The following is a 19815-nucleotide window of genomic DNA, read 5'->3' as shown; positions in this document are numbered from 1 at the left end:
TAAGCACTAGTAATTGGACTCCTTTTTGAGAAACAGGTCTCTCTAGAATGTGAAACTAAATTTTTACTTTTGTTCCATGGAAGAAGCACTAGACTTAGGGAGAATCAGTGTCTTTCAAGAATACGTAGTTCTGATAGCCAGCACAACCCCTAAACATGAAAGTAAAGGGAGGTAACAGAATCTGAATTTTTATATTCCCAAAGAGGACTTCAACCAAGGATTGGCAACCCTTTAAAAGTGACACTCTAAATCTTAATTATTTCCCTCTAGTTTAAACTTTTACTTTTTTGTGAGAATATCCCTGCTTTTAAATTATTGTGAAGAAGAAAAGATGTGGAAATGTGAAAATGGACTATTTCCATCAGGCTGATGATGGTGCCTTAGGAAGACTTGTTGAAAATACCTTTATGCTTTAGAGCAGGGGTTGGCAAATGTTATCTGTAAAGGACCAGATGGTAAATATTTTAGGCTTTGTGAATCATATGGTTTCTGTTAACAGCTGCTCAAAATGGTTGTAGTGCGAATGCAGCCATAGTCAATATATAAACAAATAAGCAGTGGCTCTGTTTCAATAAAACTCTGTTTACACAAACAGATGGCAGGCCAGATTTGGCCCTGAGCGGTAGTTTGGCTGACCCCTGCTTTAGAGGGCTTTGGGGTCTGAAGGCAGAAGACTAGGTGTGAAATTGTGAAGAGCAGCAATAGCCCGGAGATACCCAAGCCCAACAGGCACCTAAAAATCGTTCTCATGTCCTTGATGTCCCAGGTCCTACAACTGTGAGCTTGATGAGTGTCCTCTTGTCTGGGTATTGGCCATAGCTCCTAAACTATATAGAAAATGTCCATGCTTCCTGTCTACTTGACTGTGTTCTTAGACTTTTTCATCGTGCCATTTTGAGTGATCATGTGACTGTCATTCAGTTACTACCTGGACAGTGGGAAGGGAGGATATATGGTACCCAGGGGCAACATAATGCGTTTGTGTCCTTTCGTCTAGTCCTTTCTCTCTGTCCCCCTAACCACAGGCTAGAATTTGCAAAGACTTGTGTCTTTGTAGTGCCCACATAGACTAATAATACCTTCTGTCCCCGTTCTCTGTACTCCTGTATCTGTTTTGTATACATGGGATGTAAGAACATTCTGTAGTACCTATTGAACTCAGTCAAGCTCTTAAAAACTTAACCTACTTTCTCAGTGAAAATTCTAGCTGTGTTAAAGACAAAAGCAAGCACATTTTCTGCTTAAAGTAATTTATACTGGGATGTGAATAGCTAAATTGAATCTTCCCAGAGATGTTTATATCTTGAATTGATGGAAGAGTGGCAACATTTTAGAGCCCTCCCATACTTCCCTTCCTTTTGAATCCGAACCCCTGCTGCCTATTTGTTTAGCAGTTATTTTTCAAAACCTCTGCCCTTCCCAGACCTTAATAGTAGGACTCAGTCATATACTTAGTGCTGCCTTAAATCCTTTTTGGAACAAGGTAGATATTAATAAGTAGTCCGTCATAGAAGACCTGAACCTGTCTACCACAGGCAAACATTTCTTTGATAGACCAGATAACTTTCTGTTATACCTTAATAACCTGTAGTTCCATAAACAGACTTTCAGGCACTATCCCTTCATTTATTTTCTTTTAACTCACTTTCTAAAACCTCCAGTTGGGAAAGATACCTCATTGGGTAAATGCATAAATTGGAAATCTTATCTTCTTGGGTTGCACTCAAGAAATAGTTTGTTAAAAATATATTTCAGAAATGTTAATAAACTAAAAAATACTGTTTCTGATTAGAAATAAGACTGTGACTTGAACCTTGTTTTGAACAAACATAATCGTCTAAGAATTACGTAAGAAAACCAATCTTATTTTATAGTTGCCTTTCGAACTACCAGAATCAAGTCTGGATTCCTTTTGGCTAGCAGTAAAAATTAGATCAGTCTCACAAATTCTGAAGATTTGCCACCTGTCTACGTGTTTCTTAAACAAGGAGAGCTCTGGGGCAGCTTTGAGCTTCACTGAAATTAATGTACTTTCCCAGGAAATCAAATGATGGGAACAGTGCTCATGCTAATATGTTGTAACTTTGCAAAGAATGGTCCTAGAAAAGATGCCATGAGCACAGTGACAGTAGTACCTAGAAAAGGTAGTTGACTTTGTAAATTTGGTGATCTGTTATAACTGTGCTTTTCTCTTTCCAGTTGTCCCATCTAGAGATTCCACATCAGGGGGTGCAAATGGAAGGTGATGGTTTCAGCCATGCAATCCGCATATTAAAGTAAGCCTCTGTCATGTGTTTCATTTTTTTAAAATTTAATTTTATTGAGATTGTTCACATACCATACAATTATCCAAAGATCCAAAGTGCACAATCAATTGCCCATGGTACCATCATACAGCTGTGCATCCATCACCACAATTAATTTTTTTTTCCAATTTTTAGAACATTTTCATTACTCTAGAAAAGAAAGACAAAAAAGAAAACTCAATTCCTCCTCTACCCCTAACCACCCCCCTCCATTATTGACTCATTGTATAGTACATTTGTTATTATTGATGAAAGAATGTTAAAATACTACTAACTGTAGTACATACTTTGCAATAGGTATTTTTTTCCCTATATACCCCTCTATTATTAGCTTCTAGTTATAGTGTCATACATTTGTTCTTGTTCATTAAAGAGATTTCTAATATTTGTGCAGTTAATCATGGACATTGTCTATCACAAGATTCACTGTTTTATACATTCCTATCTTTTAAACTCCAACTTTCCTTCTGGTGACATACATGACTCTAAGCTTCCCCTTTCTACCACATTTATACACCATTCAGCACTGTTAGTTATTTTCACAGTAGTGTGCTACCATCGCCTCTGTCTACTTCCAAATACTTAGGTTCAACCTGGTTGAACATTCTGCTCATAGTAAGCAACCACTTCCCATTCTTTAGCCTCATTCTATATCCTGGTAACTTATATTTCATGTCTATGTATTTACATATTATAATTAGTTCATATTACTGAGACCATGCAATATTTGTCAAGCAGAATAAAAGGGTCAGCCAACATCACCAGTGCCAAGAGTCCCATACCCCTCCCTTATGTCCCCCTCTGATAGGCACTTAGTTTTGGTATATTGCCTTTGTTACATTAGGGGAAGCATAATACAAAGTTTCTGTTAACTGTAGTCTCTAGTTTGCATTGATTGTATTTCGTTCCCCAATACTACCCTATTTTTAACACCTTGCAATGTTGACATTCATTTGTTCTCCCTCATGTAAAAACATATTTGTACATTTTATCACAATTGTTGAGCTCTGTAGGTTTCACTGAGTTGTACAGTCCCAGTCTTTATCTTGCCTCTTTCTTTCTGGTGTCCCACATGCTCCTAACCTTCCTCTTTCAACCATACTCCAAGTCATCTTTGTTCAGTGTATTACATTACTGTGCTACCATCACCCAAAGTAGTGTTCCAAACCTCTCACTCCTGTCTTCCTGTCTGTCTGTACTGCTCCCTTTAGTATTTCCTGTAGCGCAGGTATCTTGTTCACAAATTCTGTCATTGTCTGTTTGTCAGAGAATATTTTAAGCTCTCCCTCATATTTGAAGGATAGTTTTGCCAGATATAGGATTCTTGATTGGTGGTTTTTCTCTTTCATTATCTTAAATATATCACACTGCTTCCTTCTTGCCTCCATGGTTTCTACTGAGAAATCTGCACATAGTCTTATCGAGCTCCCTTTGTATGTGATGGATTGCTTTTCTCTTGCTGCTTTCAGGATTCTCTCTTTATCTTTGATGTTTGATAATCTGATTATTAAGTGTCTTGGTGTAGGCCTATTCAGATCTATTCTGTTTGGGGTACGCTGCACTTCTTGGATCTGTAATTTTATGTCTTTCATAAGAGATGGGAAATTTTCATTGATTATTTCCTCTATTATTGCTTCTGCCCCTTTTCCCTTCTCTTCTCCTTCTGGGACACAAATGACACATACATTCCTGCATTTTGTTTTGTCCTTAGTTCCCAGAGACGTTGCTCATATTTTTCCATTCTTTTCTCTATCTGTTCTTTTGTGTGTAGGCTTTCAGGTGCCTTGTTCTCCAGTTCCCGAGTGTTTTCTTCTGCCTCTTGAGATCTGCTGTTGTATGTTTCCACTGTGTCTTTCATCTCTTGTGTTGTGCCTTTCATTTCCATAGATTCTGCCAGTTTTTTCAAACTTTCGATTTCTACCTTATGTTCGCCCAGTGTTTTCTTTATAGCCTTCGTCTCTTTTGTTATATCTTCCCTGAACTTGTTAATTTGTTTTTTTATTTGATTTAGCATATTTCTTTGAAAATCTGTAATAGATTGTTTCATTAAAGTGAAACAATATCTCAACTGTATCTTGATTGAGGTGTAAGTTTTTTCCTTTGACTGGGCCATATCTTCATTTTTCCTAGTATAGATTGTGGTTTTCTGTTGTCTAGGCATCTGGTCTCCTTGGTTACCCCAGTCTAATTTTCCCAGACCAGAATGGGTTCAGGTCTCAGAATGGGGTTATATTCGGGGTGTATCTTAGAGGAATGACAGACTTCCCTGTGAGTTTCCAGTCACTGTGCTTTTCCTAACCTGCCCGGCAGGTGGTGCCTGTCAGTCTGTTGCTCCCAACTGATGTAACGAGGTGTGGCCTCCTTAGTTTCTGTTTTGGCTGTTTTCCCCAGTCTCTGGGGTCCGGTTCTGAAGGGAAAGCTGGGCCCTACCTCCTTACTCTTAGGGAAGATACACCCCCTAGGGAGTTATCATCTGCATTTGAACAGTCTCTCTGACTCTGTTATCTCCACTGCTGTCTGGGTCAGAGTGCTGTGAACTGAAAATGGCTGCAGCTCTCTCTTCTGAGCCCCTCAGGTTGAGAGAGAGAAGAAGGGACAGAAAGCCCCCTTTTGGAGCCAGTACATGGCCCCTCAGTTTCATTCGTCGGCCAGAGGTAGCACCCAGTCTTCTGGGCCCCCTCTCCCAGGACAGATGAGTCTTCTGGTTTTTTAATGTTAGTCGTCACTAAAAGCCTCTGTCTGCTTCTTGGGGGTTTATAGCTTGTATTCAGCAGTCCAGTTTGTTAATTAAAACCCCAGTTGGAGCTCAGCTGAGCCATGTTCACTTGCTCAGAGAATGCTGCTAGTTTCTACCACAGCGAGGTTTTGCAGCAAAGCCTGCTGTTGGGGGGAGGAGGCTCTCAGCGCGGTTCCACAACTTTTACTTACAGATTCTATGCTGCAATCTCAGGCATTCCTCCCAATCCAGGTTGGGGTACCATGTGTGGACAGTCACAGTTGTCCCCCAGCAGTTATTCCAAATTATTTACTAGTTGTTCCTTATTTATTAGTTATTCCAGGGGACTGACTAGATTCCACTCCTCTCTATGCCACCATCTTGCCCTTCTTCCATGTGTTTCATTTTGCATTGCACATTGCACTTACAGTGCCAGAGAGCTGCTCTCCTTCCATGAGGCAACAAAGCAGAGTGCAGAATCTCTGAATGTTAGGGATTTCTCCACAGAATTATTAAGGTTTGGGGGAGGATTATATCCAACTTGTGAGGGGGCGATGCAGCACCACTTGGTACTTTAGGATGTCTTTTCCTTTGCATTTCTCTTTCATTCAACAGATGATTCACTGAGTGTGACAACGTGTCAGGCTTGGACTCTGTGATGGTCTCTCCAGATGCTATGGGTTCATGTGGCAGAGGAATCTGGATTAGTTCAGGAATCAGGAAGGGTTTCCCTGAGGAAGTACCAGTTGTACTTAGAGTGAAGGAAAGGTCAGAATTAATCAGAGGAAAGGGAGGTAGGGTGGGAGTGGGAGGTCCTAGCCAGTCGGGAAAACTAGTGACATGAAGGCTTGGAGGCAAGAGAGAGCTTGGCACCTTGCAACTGTAAAAAAGAAGTTTATCATGGCAGGAGGTGGACAAGATGCGGCTTGTAGATGTAAACACAAAGGGGTCAAATCCTGTAGGGCTTTGTAAGTGTCCTTAAGAAATTTAGGGCTTTATCCTAAGGGCAATAAGAAGCCATCAGATGGTTTTAAGAAGTTGTTGACATCATTACATTGGTGTTTTTGAAAGTTCACTGTGGAGCAAGACTGAAATAGTGAAACCAGTTACTGAAATGGTTCACACCAGAGTTGTTGGTAGCTTGAACTAGGATGGTGTAGAGAAGTAGTCAGGTTCCATAAGGACTTATGGAATGAAATATTAAGGGTCAGTGATTGGATTGATGTTAGGGGTGAGAAAAGGGGAAGTGGCAAAGATGACCGTTAGTTTTATGTTGGGTAAATGATTGCATGGTGGTGTTTTCTGAGAGAAGGGATACCGAAGATGTGCGTTTGAAGGGGCTTTGTTAAGTCTGACATGCCTTAGACATCCTTCTGGGCAGACAGGGATGTGTCTCAAGTTCAGGTGACTGGTCTGGGCGGGAGAACAGATAAAGTCGTGACTGTGGTGATGGTAATCGAACTGGAGTGGTAGATTAGATCATCAGGAAAGAGTTTACAGAAGGAGATAGGCAGAGGGCTTTGTTCTAGACATATAGAGGACAAGAAGCCAAAGGATACTTAGAAGTAAAGCTAATGCAGGACAGGTGCTTTATAAAGTGATCCAGTATGGGCTATTATTAAGATAAGAGAGCCACTTAGAAGAGCAACCTTTTTTGGTTCAGAAAAATATTTTCTATTTTTAGCATTTGATTGTTTCTTAGATGTTGCTTAGTAATATAAATTATATATGTAGTTTTTACTTATTGAATTCCTTTGTCTGCCAAGACATGGCACCTCTGTAATTTGAGCAGCAAGGCTCTAACTATTGTTGCTTGGGAATCTGTTTCTATGGAAGATAGGAAGGGCAAGCAAATTTGAATTCTGGCTACTGGAGTTGAGGGGTAGGAGTGTGTGTGTGTGCCTGCACGCGTACCACCCCCTACCTCCCTGCCCCCCCCATGATTGAACTTTTGTGTTATTGTGTGCTGTTTTAGGTAAGGAATTGAAGAACTAAAATAACCCTCCTTCCTGGCTGACTGTCTTAACACCATCTATGCAAAAAGTTTTCAAGAGTGGGAGAGCTGGTCTTATAATGGAAATCAATTCTTTTTTTTTTAAACTCTTCTTGGCAACTGCAGATAAGTAGATGATGTTAACATTTGTGTTCTGTTCTGTAGTTATATTTTTAATGGTTTACAAGATTTAAAAAATATCTTGCTCTCAGCCTTTTTATAAGAGGAATTTCAGCATCCTCTTCTTGAACTCAAGAGAACTCATGATAGTCCTACCTAGGAAGGAAGCACTTCATATTTGTTAGCTTCATTTTACAATGATTTTTAAAGAAAGTCTTTACTGTAGTTCTGGCCTTTGTTTTATTTAAAACTTATATGAAAATATAGCGAAATGAATAAATATATCTGTCCAGCAAATGCTGTCCAGTATTGGGAAGTGGGGAAGGAAAAACAAATAAAATATCTAAACATGACTTTATTTAGATAAACTCCTGCATAAATCTAATTAATATGTAGTTGCTCTAATGCATTTAACCTTCAGAAATTCTTCTGTTAAGCTTTTAAAATGAAAACACAGAAGCTAGATACATTAATATTAATATTAAACAGGAGTGTGAGTTGATATTTCAGAGCTTTGAAATTGGGCATATTTTTCTCTTCTTTGCTGAAAATATGTTCTGTTCTTGTTAAACCATCTCTTTTAAAAGCTTTTGAGCAGGCCTCCTTGATATATCTCTGAAAGTGCCATAGTAAATTCCGTAGATGGCTATGGTTTATGCCCCTGTGGCCTGATACCAACTCAAAAGAGCCTTGATCCTGTGGCACAAATGAGGCTTGGGATACAAGTGTCATGAGCAGCATGCCACAGTGCCTAGTTTTGAGCACTTGAGCAAACTCACCACCTTCTCCTGAATTAACTTTACAGTAACTGGCAAGTTACTCTAGCCACACTCACAAGTTTTTTCACCTTATCCTTTGCCTCTGTCTCTTATTGTTGTTTGCATAAGCACAGCTCTCTTTTCCAAGTTATGTGATTCATCTTGTCCTGCATATGCACATGTGACCTTTTAAAAACTATCTTCACTTTCCTTTTAGGCACAGTTGTGCTCCTTTTACCAGCACTTTCAGTGATGCCACTGCTTTTCCACTAAGAGGGATGTAATGTGTTAATGACGTTTATAAAACCCCCTCAGAACGAAACTGATACTCAGCACATGACTGTGTAGAAAAGACTGCATGCCCTGTTGTCAAACATCTGCCCAAGTGAACCAAAACTTAGCTCCTACATTTTTTCAGAACTCAGAATTATAAATATCAGTCAGAGGTGGCTGTTTAGATCTAAAAACTTTTTTGAATTGGTAGAAATTTTCAGACAAGGTTAATCCATTGTTCAGCAGACATCTTCCTCAGTTCTTAAATTTTGGCTAATAATAGAAATCACTTCAATATTTTGAATTTATAACAATTTTGTCAGGTTTCCTTTTGGGGAACTTGGATTTTTCCCCTCATACAATCATGCTGAGAGGATTAACGTTATAATTGTAGTCTATTTTTAATTCATTCTGTTACATTTGTAACTTTAAAAGTGAGTAAATATTTTACAGGTTCCTTGAAGTAAAGTCACTTATGTCTGTATCACATCTTAAGAAAGTGACATAGAATGTATTTTCAGAGTCACATTGTCCCTGAGAGTATAAATTGAAAGGAGTCTTACTCTTAGTTTTTTCTTGAAAATTGGCTGGCTTCTGTGTTTTTATTTTCTAACCAGATGACTTCAGGAAAAGCCTATGTTATGTGAAAAGGAGATTACATACTGCATTTATATTTTCAAAATTGAGATTTAAAAAAAAAATTTATCTGAATTGGCTGCTTTATAACTCCTGTGGGTTAGAGTTAGGTTTTGAGGGTAAGGACAGGCAAGTCCTCGATATACATATGAAATTTAAAAACATATTCTATGTATGTTATTTCTGTAATAACTGCACAAAATAAAGTTGGACAAAATCTTTCTGGTAGTGATACGAAGTATGCAATATAAAATAATTAACTTTGGAAAAGCTTTAAAACTTGTATATTTAAGAGAAGCTGTGGTGAAAGTCTTAATATTTGGGGATGATTGAGAAGATTTCAGTACTATGTTAATTCGGTTTTAATGCAACTTGTATAGCTTTCTTCCTCCCTCTCTACAGATTTTATTTCTTACTATATGCAATCTCTGTCTCTTTGCTGCCCTCTTAAATTGTTTGTTCCAGGTCAGTGGTTCTCAACCAGGGGTGATTTTGTCCCTAGGCAACATTAGCAATATCTGGAGATATTTGGGTTGTGATTAACTTGGGGGGGGGGGGGGCGGTGCTGCTACTGGCGTCTAGTGGGTAGAGGCCGGGGATGCTGTTAAACATCCCGCAAGGCACAGGATGGCCTCCTACAACAAAGGATTATCCAGCCCAAAATGTCAATATTGCCGAGAATGAGAAAGTCAGTATTCTGAGTGTTACATTCTGAAGAAGAGAACTGAACCAGTATTCCATATTTCTGATTTTGTTTTCTGTCTTAGGTATAATCATTATACCAAATCTGAGAATTAATCCACCTTCCCTTTGAGTTAAGGGATAATGGGTCATTAAATAATATCTCTCATTTAATCCATTAGTGAAATAACTCATTAATAGTTAAAAGACTCATAAACTCATAAAGTTTTATGACAAATCCATAAAGCTGCAAGAAAAAAATGGATAGGTTGGTATTTTTTAAGGTACCCAAGCTAATACATTCCTCTTGTATATGTGATATGTATGTTAAGTGAGTTAATATGTATAAACCTCTTAGAACATTTGTCACAATAAATGCTATCTACATAGAGGAGGAAGGGGGCAAGGGAGCTAGTGAACCCATAATTTTGTCATGGCAACCAGTAATCAAGATTTGGTTTTACTGCAGGGGGTGACTTAACATATATGAATGCCTGCTATATCAACAGCCTTTATATATGTTTTGTCATTTTTTCATCAATGACCCCTAAGGTAATTATTTATCTCCATTTTGTAGTTGGTAAACAAATTCAGGGAGGTTAAATGTGACAGAGTCAGAATTAGAACTCATGTCCCTGATTCCAAAGCCCTTGTTCTTTCAGCTATATCGACCTGCCTGCAAAGAGTGGTTTTACAGTATTTTGCTCCCCTAAGCTTTTCCTTGAAGTTGTTGTAGATAACATTTTGTAGAAAACCAATGTCCTTGATTTTCACTTTGAAAAATTGTAGTCTTTTCTAATAGCAGGAATAAGGATGAAGATAAGTGTCACTTTCTTAAAGTGAGAGTCCTAATCCATGTTGATGTGAATGGGTCAAATGCTATTAATTACAGAATTCCTGTGAATTTCTTCCTTGCTTTACAGAAGATACATAGTATTGGAGTTTGAACTGAAGCTGCCTATTATTGTGTACATTGTGCTTTTATCTTTCTGTAATGTAAAGTACATATCATATGCTATCTTTCATCACCAGAATTCCTCCCTGTAAGGGTGTAAGTGAGGAAACCCAAAAGGCTCTGGACCGCTCTCTTCTCGATTGCACTTTCCGATTACAAGGTAGAAATAACCGCACGTGGGTGGCAGAGTTAGTGTTTGCAAATTGTCCACTTAATGGCACGTCTACCAGGGAGCAAGGTGAGATGTTGTATACACTTTGTTTGGATGTTTCTGGGGTTTTTAGTATTGTTTATTATTAATCTTCTCTTTCAATACTCCAGGGCCATCCCGGCATGTTTACCTGACATATGAGAATCTGTTGTCTGAACCCGTTGGTGGTCGGAAAGTGGTTGAAATGTTCCTTAATGACTGGAACAGCATTGCACGGTTATATGAGTGTGTGTTGGAATTTGCACGTTCTCTACCAGGTACACATGATAATCTTTCTTTTAAATTAAAAAAAAAAAAGCGAAAAAGAATCCCCTTTTTTAACTGAAGAAGTAAAATATACATTGTTTAAAAAAACAAAAGTATATCTAATGAAAATAAGTCTCCCTTTTCACTTCAAACTCCAGTTTCCTTCCCCAGAGACAACTGCTGTTAAGTTTCTTAGGTATTCAGAAATTTTTACACAGTTATATGATGTTACAAAACTACTTATTGTGGTTTTACTACTTGTCACACGACGTAATAAACACTTGGCTTGTGTTATCACATTTAATGTTCAAATCACCCTATGAGGTAGGTATTTTATTATTCCTCACTTTACAAATGAAGACAACAAGTCACAGAGACTAAGAAACTTGCTGAAAGTCACATAACTGGTAAGTGGCAGAGCTGGAATTGGAACCTCTTAACTACTATGCTGTACTGCTTCAGTATATTTTCCCTCTGCCCTGGCCCCCTTTTGTAGAAATGGAAGCATGCCATCCATATGTGCTGTTTCTTTTCTTACTAAATTATATATTTGGAGACCTTTCTATCAAGGCATATATAAATTTTCATTATTCTTATTAATAACTGTGTATGCCTACATCATAAATTATACAATTAATGTTCTACTGATCAATGTTTAGGTTGTTTCTAGAAGTCTTTTGCAGTTCCAAACAATACTATAGTAATTATACTCATGCATATGTTTTTACAATCCTGTGAGTATATCTTTAAGATAAATACCTAATATGAATTTGTTGAGGTAAAGTATATGTATTAAATTTTTGTTAATATTACCAAAATGCCCTCATTTTCAAATATATATATTTAAATGTTGCATGTATAATCTTTTCTATGCAATTTTATTGAGATATATTCACACACCATATAATCCATCCAAAGTATACAATCAGTGGCTCACAGTGTCCTCATATAGTTGTGTATTCATCACCACAATCAATTCCAGAACATTTTCATTCCTCCTCCAAAAATAAAAAAGAACACCCAAAACATCCCCTCCCTCCATTATTTGTACTTTTTTGTCTTTATTTTATTACTCATCTGCCCGTACACTGGATCTAGGGAGTGTCAGTCACAAGGTTTTCACAATCACACAGTCGCACAATAAAAGCTATATAGTTATACAGTTACCATCAAGAATCAGGACTACTGCATTATAGTTCAACAGTTTCAGGTATTTCCTCCTAGCTATTGTAATACACTAGACACTAAAAAGGAATATCTATATAATGCAAAAGAATAACCTCCAGAATGACCTCTTGACTCTATCTGAAATCTCTTAGCCACTGAACTTTATTTTGTTACATTTCTTTTCCCCTTTTTGGTCAAGAAGGCATTCTCAGTCTCATGATATCAGGGCCAGGCTCATCCCTGGGAGTCCTGTCCCCCGTTGTCAGGGAGACTTACACCTCTGAGAGTCATGTCCAACGTAGCGGGGAGGGTAGTGCATTAATTTGCAGAGTTAGCTTAGAGATACAGGCCACAGCTGAGCCACAAAAGAGGTTTTCTGGGGATATCTCTTAGGCATACTTATAAGTAGGCTTAGTTTCGCCATTGGAGAGAGAAGTTTCATAAGGGCAAACCTCCAGGTTGAGGGCTTGGCCTACCAAATTGGGAGACCCGTTGCTTAAGAGAATAGCAGAAATTCCCCAGGTGGGAAAGTTTAATAGTTCACTTTTTTCCATGGTCCCTCAATGGGACTTTGTAAATACTTTTTTGTTTTCAGCCCAAAGTATTCTGGGATGTATTGGGGTATTACATTAGCCTGTACAGAATAACAAGAACTCATACTCTATTCTAGGTTCCATGTAATTACAGTGTTTAAATAAACTTACCAGACAGGTTTAAATAGATAGCCAAATAAATCTCTTTTCCTTTGGTTTCACACAGAAGTTGGAGTTTTAAAATACAGTCAATATCATCCTTTACCCTGTGTTCTAACTTACCTTAGTCCTAACCAAGTCTGTTTCATTGATATCTCTAATTGTAGTCTGATCTCTTTTTCACCTTAAGAGTTGCTGTATGAAGTAATATTGACTTACAGAACTGCTGAACTCTTAACTGGATCTCAGGTGTCACACAGATACCCAAATTTCCAGGAAACTACCATGTTATACACAAAGAGCACAGCATCTCAGAATTTGGAAATAACATGGTTATAACTCAGGGAATAGATGTGACTGCTGCGAGAGCTTACAATCTAGGAACCTTTACAATAAGCCTTATTGAACATTCTGTACTCCTTAATCATTGATTGCCCAATCTCTGTGCATGTATAATCTTCATCTGCTTTTTTTTTCTATGTAGACATACCTGCTCATCTAAATATTTTCTCAGAAGTTCGTGTTTATAATTACCGAAAACTTATCTTGTGTTATGGAACCACCAAGGGAAGCTCAGTGAGTGATTAATCTTGTGCAGCTTGAAATGAAATTTATAAATTAAAACCTTGAAGTTCCTCTCTCATAAATTTTTTTGAAGATCAAGAATTCAAAAAATATGAAAACTGCCTTAAAACGATTAAGGGCTCAAGTAAAAATCAGGGATAAAATGGAAATTTTTAAATGTTTTGTGATCTAAATGTACTATAGTATACTGTAATATTTTCCCTTAATCCTTTAAGTTTGAGAACAAAACCAGTACCCTCATTGATGGGGTGTAAGATCTGAAAGAGTTTTGGACAAAGTAATGTACCTTGGGCATTTGTATTTTTTTTCTTGACTGATTTCATATCTGCTTGGCAACATGATCATTGTAAGAAAGATTATGCATGTGTGGTTATGAAAAATATGGTATGTCTTTGCTTTAGGGCACATGATTATTAACATACTTTGATCCTGTCTTAATTACAAAGGCATTCCCCGTAATCTACAGCTTCTTATCTTGTCCCCACCCCATATGTAAAGTCCTAGAAATTTAGTATGAAAATGCAGCCAGCCGGCTTTTCTCTGGAATCTTCCACATCAAATACTTTCAGAAATTTACTTGATTATTTTAAAATCTGTTAACTGAAGGTGTATGTGTTGGGCTGTTCTTGAATTTTCTTCAAGAGGAAAATGAAAAATAAGAAACACCAATGATAATTTTCAAATAAAGTTTAACATTTTTTCTTTAGTGCCTTCTCTTTCTGTTTTATTCATTAGAAGTGGGCTATCTAATGCACACATGCTCGAGGAATGTACTGGTCCGTATCAGCAGCACAGCTGGAATTTAGAGTCCAGTCTTGTTTTATTACTTTTCAAAAAAGACTCATTTAGATCTTTGGCATGTTGCCTTGCTTTTTGAACATTGTTTTCTTCTACTGAAGTCATTTACTTTCTCAGTTTCTGAAACATGTGTTCTCCTTGAATTAGATAAGTATCCAGTGGAATTCCATACATCAAAAATTTCACATTTCTTTGGGAACTGTTGGCCCAAACTCAGGTTGCAGTAACTGTCACAACACCATCCTCCATCAACTGCAAGAAATGTTCAACAAAACACCAAATGTGGTTCAGTTATTACAGGTAATTAAGTTTATTTCCTTTTTAAACATAAGACTCAGCCAGTATCAGAATCTCATGCAGCACTCAAGAAAATAATGTGGACTTCCTTGTTTTTAATAGCATAGGGTGGGTGCTTTTGATTTTTATATCTTGAATTCTTTGAGAATTTTCTTTGATTTCAAGCAGACACAGTGATCTAATTTGCATTCTCTTCAAGGGGAAGTTTTATGAAATGTGCCAGAAGGACACTGCCCCATTTGTGGCAATTATACATTAAAATTCTGAGGTTTTAGAGTTTGTCCAGAAACCAGCTGCTCTCACTCTTTGTTCCTTATAGGTACTGTTTGATACTCAGGCTCCATTAAATGCCATCAACAAGCTCCCCACTGTGCCAATGTTGGGCTTGACCCAGAGAACCAACACTGCCTACCAGTGCTTCTCCATTTTGCCACAGTCTTCAACCCACATCAGACTGGCCTTCAGGAACATGTATTGCATCGATATATACTGCCGGAGTCGAGGCGTTGTGGCAATACGGGATGGTGCCTATAGTCTTTTTGATAATAGCAAATTAGTTGAAGGTTTTTATCCTGCACCAGGACTAAAGGTAAGAGACTTCTGTGTTATAGCATATTATAGCATGAGTAAATATAAAAATGATCTCTAAAACAATTCCTTTGAGGGGGACATAATGGGAAAAAGCAACAAAATCCTGTTTAAATTTAATAAGTAACAATGTTAATTCATCATCCCTGCACCTTCATTCTAAAAGAGTTAGAAGTTGAGATAAAGTGACATGTGCTTATATGTGTGAGATGATAAATATGTCCTTTCCTTTATTTCCTTACCCTGTGATGAGTAAGGCAGAAGATATTGAGGAGAGTCATATTTGCTGTTTGAAACTTTAAAAGTCATCTTTATCATTGATTATTGAAAAGGTTTGCTCTTCAGTTCAACCATGATGCTTTTTTTAAATGTAGGTTCCTGAGCCAGAGCCCCTGGAGATTCTGGTGTAATAGCTAAGATGTGTGTACTTATAATTTAAAATGAAGAGTTCTAAAAGACTGGTTTTGAAAAATAGTCCCCTGCAGCCCACTGTTGCCATTTTCTTGCTCCCCATAGGCACCTGTTTTCAACTCCTATAGCTGATTCTCTTGGTATTTATATCCATATCTCCAAAGAGCATGCTTATATTCCTGTTTGTTGACTTTTTAGGTGAAGGTGCAGTCTGATTGTCACAATGAAAGTTGAAGATTTCTTTCTTTTTGACATACCCCTTCCCCCTCAGGCTGCTCCCAGTACATAAGCATACTCTTCCTTTCCTCCTCTTCTTGTAATATGACTAGTAGTAGTTTTGATTAGATAATTTTCCATTATTTGCATTGTTATGAATACGTAAACACTAGTCCACTGAGTCACCCAGTGTACTATGATAACTTTTCCTATCTTCTCAACATTTTGTTTTTCTGGGAATTAATAATTGACTTTTTAGCTTTCTCTGTACTTATCACTAATTCTACCTTAAACTCTCTCCTGGTTATATAACTTTCTTCTCAGCACATTCAAACATATCAGATACTTTATTGATTTCGTCTTGAAGAAATCAAGTTCTCCAACCTGCTCCAATCTCAACTGATTGTGCTCCAGGCCTGTTTTGACTTAGGAATCTGCAGAAGGATGATGAAGTGGGGAGATTCCTTCACTTCTCTCTTGTGTTGCATGCCCTATGGCTTGGACCTCATGCCTTTTCTTAGTTGACCCCCTTGTTTTGGTGGAGTACCTCCTAGAACAGCTTCCTGAGAGAAGGTACATGAGAGGTTAATTTGTGATCTTGTAGGTCTGAAATGTCTTTAGATTACCCTCATCTAATTGAGAGAGTGACTGAGTATACAGTTGTGGGTTGGCAATCATTTTCTGTCAGAATTTTTAAGGCATTGCTCTGTTGTCTTCTAGCTTCCATTTAGACTAATTGAGACATTTCATGCTATTCCAATTGTTGAACCTTTGTAAGAAAACTATTGTTTCTCTAAGGAGGCTTATGGAATCTTCTTTTTGTCCCCTGTTCTAGTTTGCTAATGCTGCCGGAATGCAAAACACCAGAGATGGATTGGCTTTTATAAAAGGGGGTTTATTTGGTTACACAGTTATAGTCTTAAGGCCATGAAGTGTCCAAGGTAACACATCAGCAATCGGGTACCTTCACTGGAAGATGGCCAGTGGCGTCCACAAAACCTCTGTTAGCTGGGAAAGCACGTGGCTGGCGTCTGCTCCAAAGTTCTGGTTTCAAAATGGCTTTCTCCCAGGACGTTCCTCTCTAGGCAGCAGTTCCTCAAAAATGTCACTCTTAGTTGCACTTGGGGTATTTGTCCTCTCTTAGCTTCTCCGGAGCAAGAGTCTGCTTTCAACAGCCATCTTCAAACTGTCTCTCATCTGCACCTCCTGTGCTTTCTTCAAAGTGTCCCTCTTGGCTGTAGCTCCTCTTCAAAATGTCACTCACAGCTGCACTGAGTTCCTTCTGTTTGTCAGCTCATTTATATGGCTCCACTGATCAAGGCCCACCTTGAATGGGTGGGATCACGCCTCCATGGGAATATCTCATCAGAGTTATCACCTACAGTTGGGTGGGGCACATTTCCATGCAAACAACCTAATCCAAATGTTCCAGCTTAATCCCCACTAATATGTCTGCCCCACAAGATTGCATCAAAGAATATGGCTTTTTCTGGGGGACACAGTACATTCAAACCGGCACATCCCCCTTGTTCTGAAACTTCAGATGGGCATTTAAGTGATTGTGTGGGCTCTTTCGATCTGAAAGCACATACTTTTGCTCTGAGAAATTTTTTTGTATTGGTTTTTGTTTGTTTTTTGTTTTTAATTAGAGAAGTTATAGGTTTATGCTTGCATAAAATACAGATTTCCCGTATACCACCCCATTAGTAACACCTTGGATTTATGTGGCACATTTGCTACAATTGATGAAAGGACATTTTTATAATTGTACTATTAACTTTAGTCCCTGGTTTATATTAAGGTCCACTGTTTATGTTGTACAGTCCTATGGTTTGTTGTTGGTATTTTTTTTTTAAACCTGGTTTTTAAAAAAAATTTATTCTAGTAACATATATACAACCTAAAATTTCCCCTTTTAACTACAATCAAATCTATAACTCAGTGCTGTTAATTTTGTTCACAATGTTCTGCTACCATCATCACCTTCCATTACCAAAACTTTTCCATCAACCCAAAGAGAAACTTGTACAATTTAAAGCCCCTGGTATCCTATATCATTGTATCTAGCTATCATCCCTATTTTTTTTTTTTTTTTTTTTATTTTTGAAACTTTTATTATCTTTGTAACTTTTTTTTTTTTTTTTAATCATCATTTTATTGAGATTTATTCACATACCACGCAGTCATACAAAACAAATTGTACTTTCGATTGTTTACAGTACCATTACATAGTTGTACATTCATCACCTAAATCAATCCCTGACACCTTCATTAGCACATGCACAAAAATAACAAGAATAATAATTAGAGTGAAAAAGAGCAATTGAAGTAAAAAAGAACACTAGGTACCTTTGTCTGTTTGTTTGCTTCCCCTACTTTTCTACACATCCATCCATAAACTAGACAAAGTGGAGTTTGGTCCTTATGGCATTCCCAATCCCACTGTCACCCCTCATAAGCTACATTTTTATACAACTGTCTTCGAGATTCATGGGTTCTGGGTTGTAGTTTAATAGTTTCAGGTATCCACCACCAGCTACCCCAATTCTTTAGAACCTAAAAAAGGTTGTCTAAAGTGTGCGTAAGAGTGCCCACCAGAGTGATCTCTCGGCTCGTTTTGGAATCTCTGTGCCACTGAAGCTTATTTCATTTCCTTTCACATCCCCCTTTTGGTCAAGAAGATGTTCTCCATCCCACGATGCCGGGTCTACATTCCTCCCCGGGAGTCATATTCCACGTTGCCAGGGAGATTCACTTCCCTGGGTGTCTGATCCCACGTAGGGGGGAGGGCAGTGATTTCACCTTTCAAGTTGGCTTAGCCAGAGAGAGAGGGCCACATCTGAGCAACAAAGAGGCATTCAGGAGGAGACTCTTAGGCACAAATACAGGGAGGCCTAGCCTCTCCTTTGCAGCAACCGTCTTCCCAAGGGTAAAACTTATGGTAGAGGGCTCAACCCATTAAACCACCAGTCCCCTATGTCTGTGGTCATGTTAGCAACCATGGAGGTGGGGTAGGCGAATACCCCTGCATTCTCCACAGGCTCCTCAAGGGGGCACTACATCTTTTTTTTTTTTTTTTCCTTGTTTGTCTTTTTTCTTTTTTTTAACTTTCCCTTCTTTTTTCAAATCAACTGTATGAAAAAAAAAGTTAAAAAGAAAACAAACATACAATAAAAGAACATTTCAAAGAGACCATAGCAAGGGAGTAAGAAAAAGACAACTAACCTAAGATAACTGCTTAACTTCCAACATGTTCCTACTTTACCCCAAGAAAGTTACATAATATAGCAACATTTCAGTGAACTTGTTCCTACTACATCCATCAGAAATTAACAGACCATAGTCATTTCTGGGCATCCCCAGAACGTTAAATAGCTTATCTGTTCTTCTTGGATTATTGTTCCCCCTTCCTTAATTGCTCTCTACTGCTAGTTCCCCTACATTCTACATTATAAACCATTTGTTTTACATTTTTCAAAGTTCACATTAGTGGTAGCATATAATATTTCTCTTTTTGTGCCTGGCTTATTTCGCTCAGCATTATGTCTTCAAGGTTCATCCATGTTGTCATATGTTTCACCAGATCGTTCCTTCTTACTGCCGCGTAGTATTCCATCGTGTGTATATACCACATTTTATTTATCCACTCATCTGTTGAAGGACATTTGGGTTGTTTCCATCTCTTGGCAATTGTGAATAATGCTGCTATGAACATTGGCGTGCAGATATCTGTTCGTGTCACTGCTTTCCGATCTTCCGGGTATATACCGAGAAGTGCAATCGCTGGATCGAATGGTAGCTCTATATCTAGTTTTCTAAGGAACTGCCAGACTGACTTCCAGAGTGGCTGAACCATTATACAGTCCCACCAACAATGAATAAGAGTTCCAGTTTCTCCACATCCCCTCCAGCATTTGTAGTTTCCTGTTTGTTTAATGGCAGCCATTCTAACCGGTGTTAGATGGTATCTCATTGTGGTCTTAATTTGCATCTCTCTAATAGCTAGTGAAGCTGAACATTTTTTCATGTGTTTCTTGGCCATTTGTATTTCCTCTTCAGAGAACTGTCTTTTCATATCTTTTGCCCATTTTATAATTGGGCTGTCTGTACTATTGTCATTGAGTTGTAGGATTTCTTTGTATATGCAAGATATCAGTCTTTTGTCA

At 38.0% G+C, this 19815-nt stretch overlaps 1 protein-coding gene across 2 annotated transcripts in view; it reads left to right on the top strand.

Moving 5' to 3' along the window:
- MED14 (mediator complex subunit 14) overlaps window positions 1-19815 on the top strand; it is a 96537-nt gene that overhangs the window by 33481 nt on the left and 43241 nt on the right. For both annotated transcript variants that reach the window (XM_037822325.1, XM_037822324.1), the window contains exons 16-21: window positions 2200-2276; window positions 10516-10676; window positions 10760-10906; window positions 13239-13330; window positions 14285-14437; window positions 14754-15023. In XM_037822325.1, coding sequence (XP_037678253.1) covers window positions 2200-2276; window positions 10516-10676; window positions 10760-10906; window positions 13239-13330; window positions 14285-14437; window positions 14754-15023 — 900 coding nt within the window. The remainder of the gene's footprint in view (window positions 1-2199; window positions 2277-10515; window positions 10677-10759; window positions 10907-13238; window positions 13331-14284; window positions 14438-14753; window positions 15024-19815) is intronic.

This window comes from Choloepus didactylus, chromosome X (assembly GCF_015220235.1).
Source record: "Choloepus didactylus isolate mChoDid1 chromosome X, mChoDid1.pri, whole genome shotgun sequence".
Taxonomy (NCBI): domain Eukaryota; kingdom Metazoa; phylum Chordata; class Mammalia; order Pilosa; family Megalonychidae; genus Choloepus; species Choloepus didactylus.
This window is presented reverse-complemented; position numbering and strand designations above follow the sequence as displayed.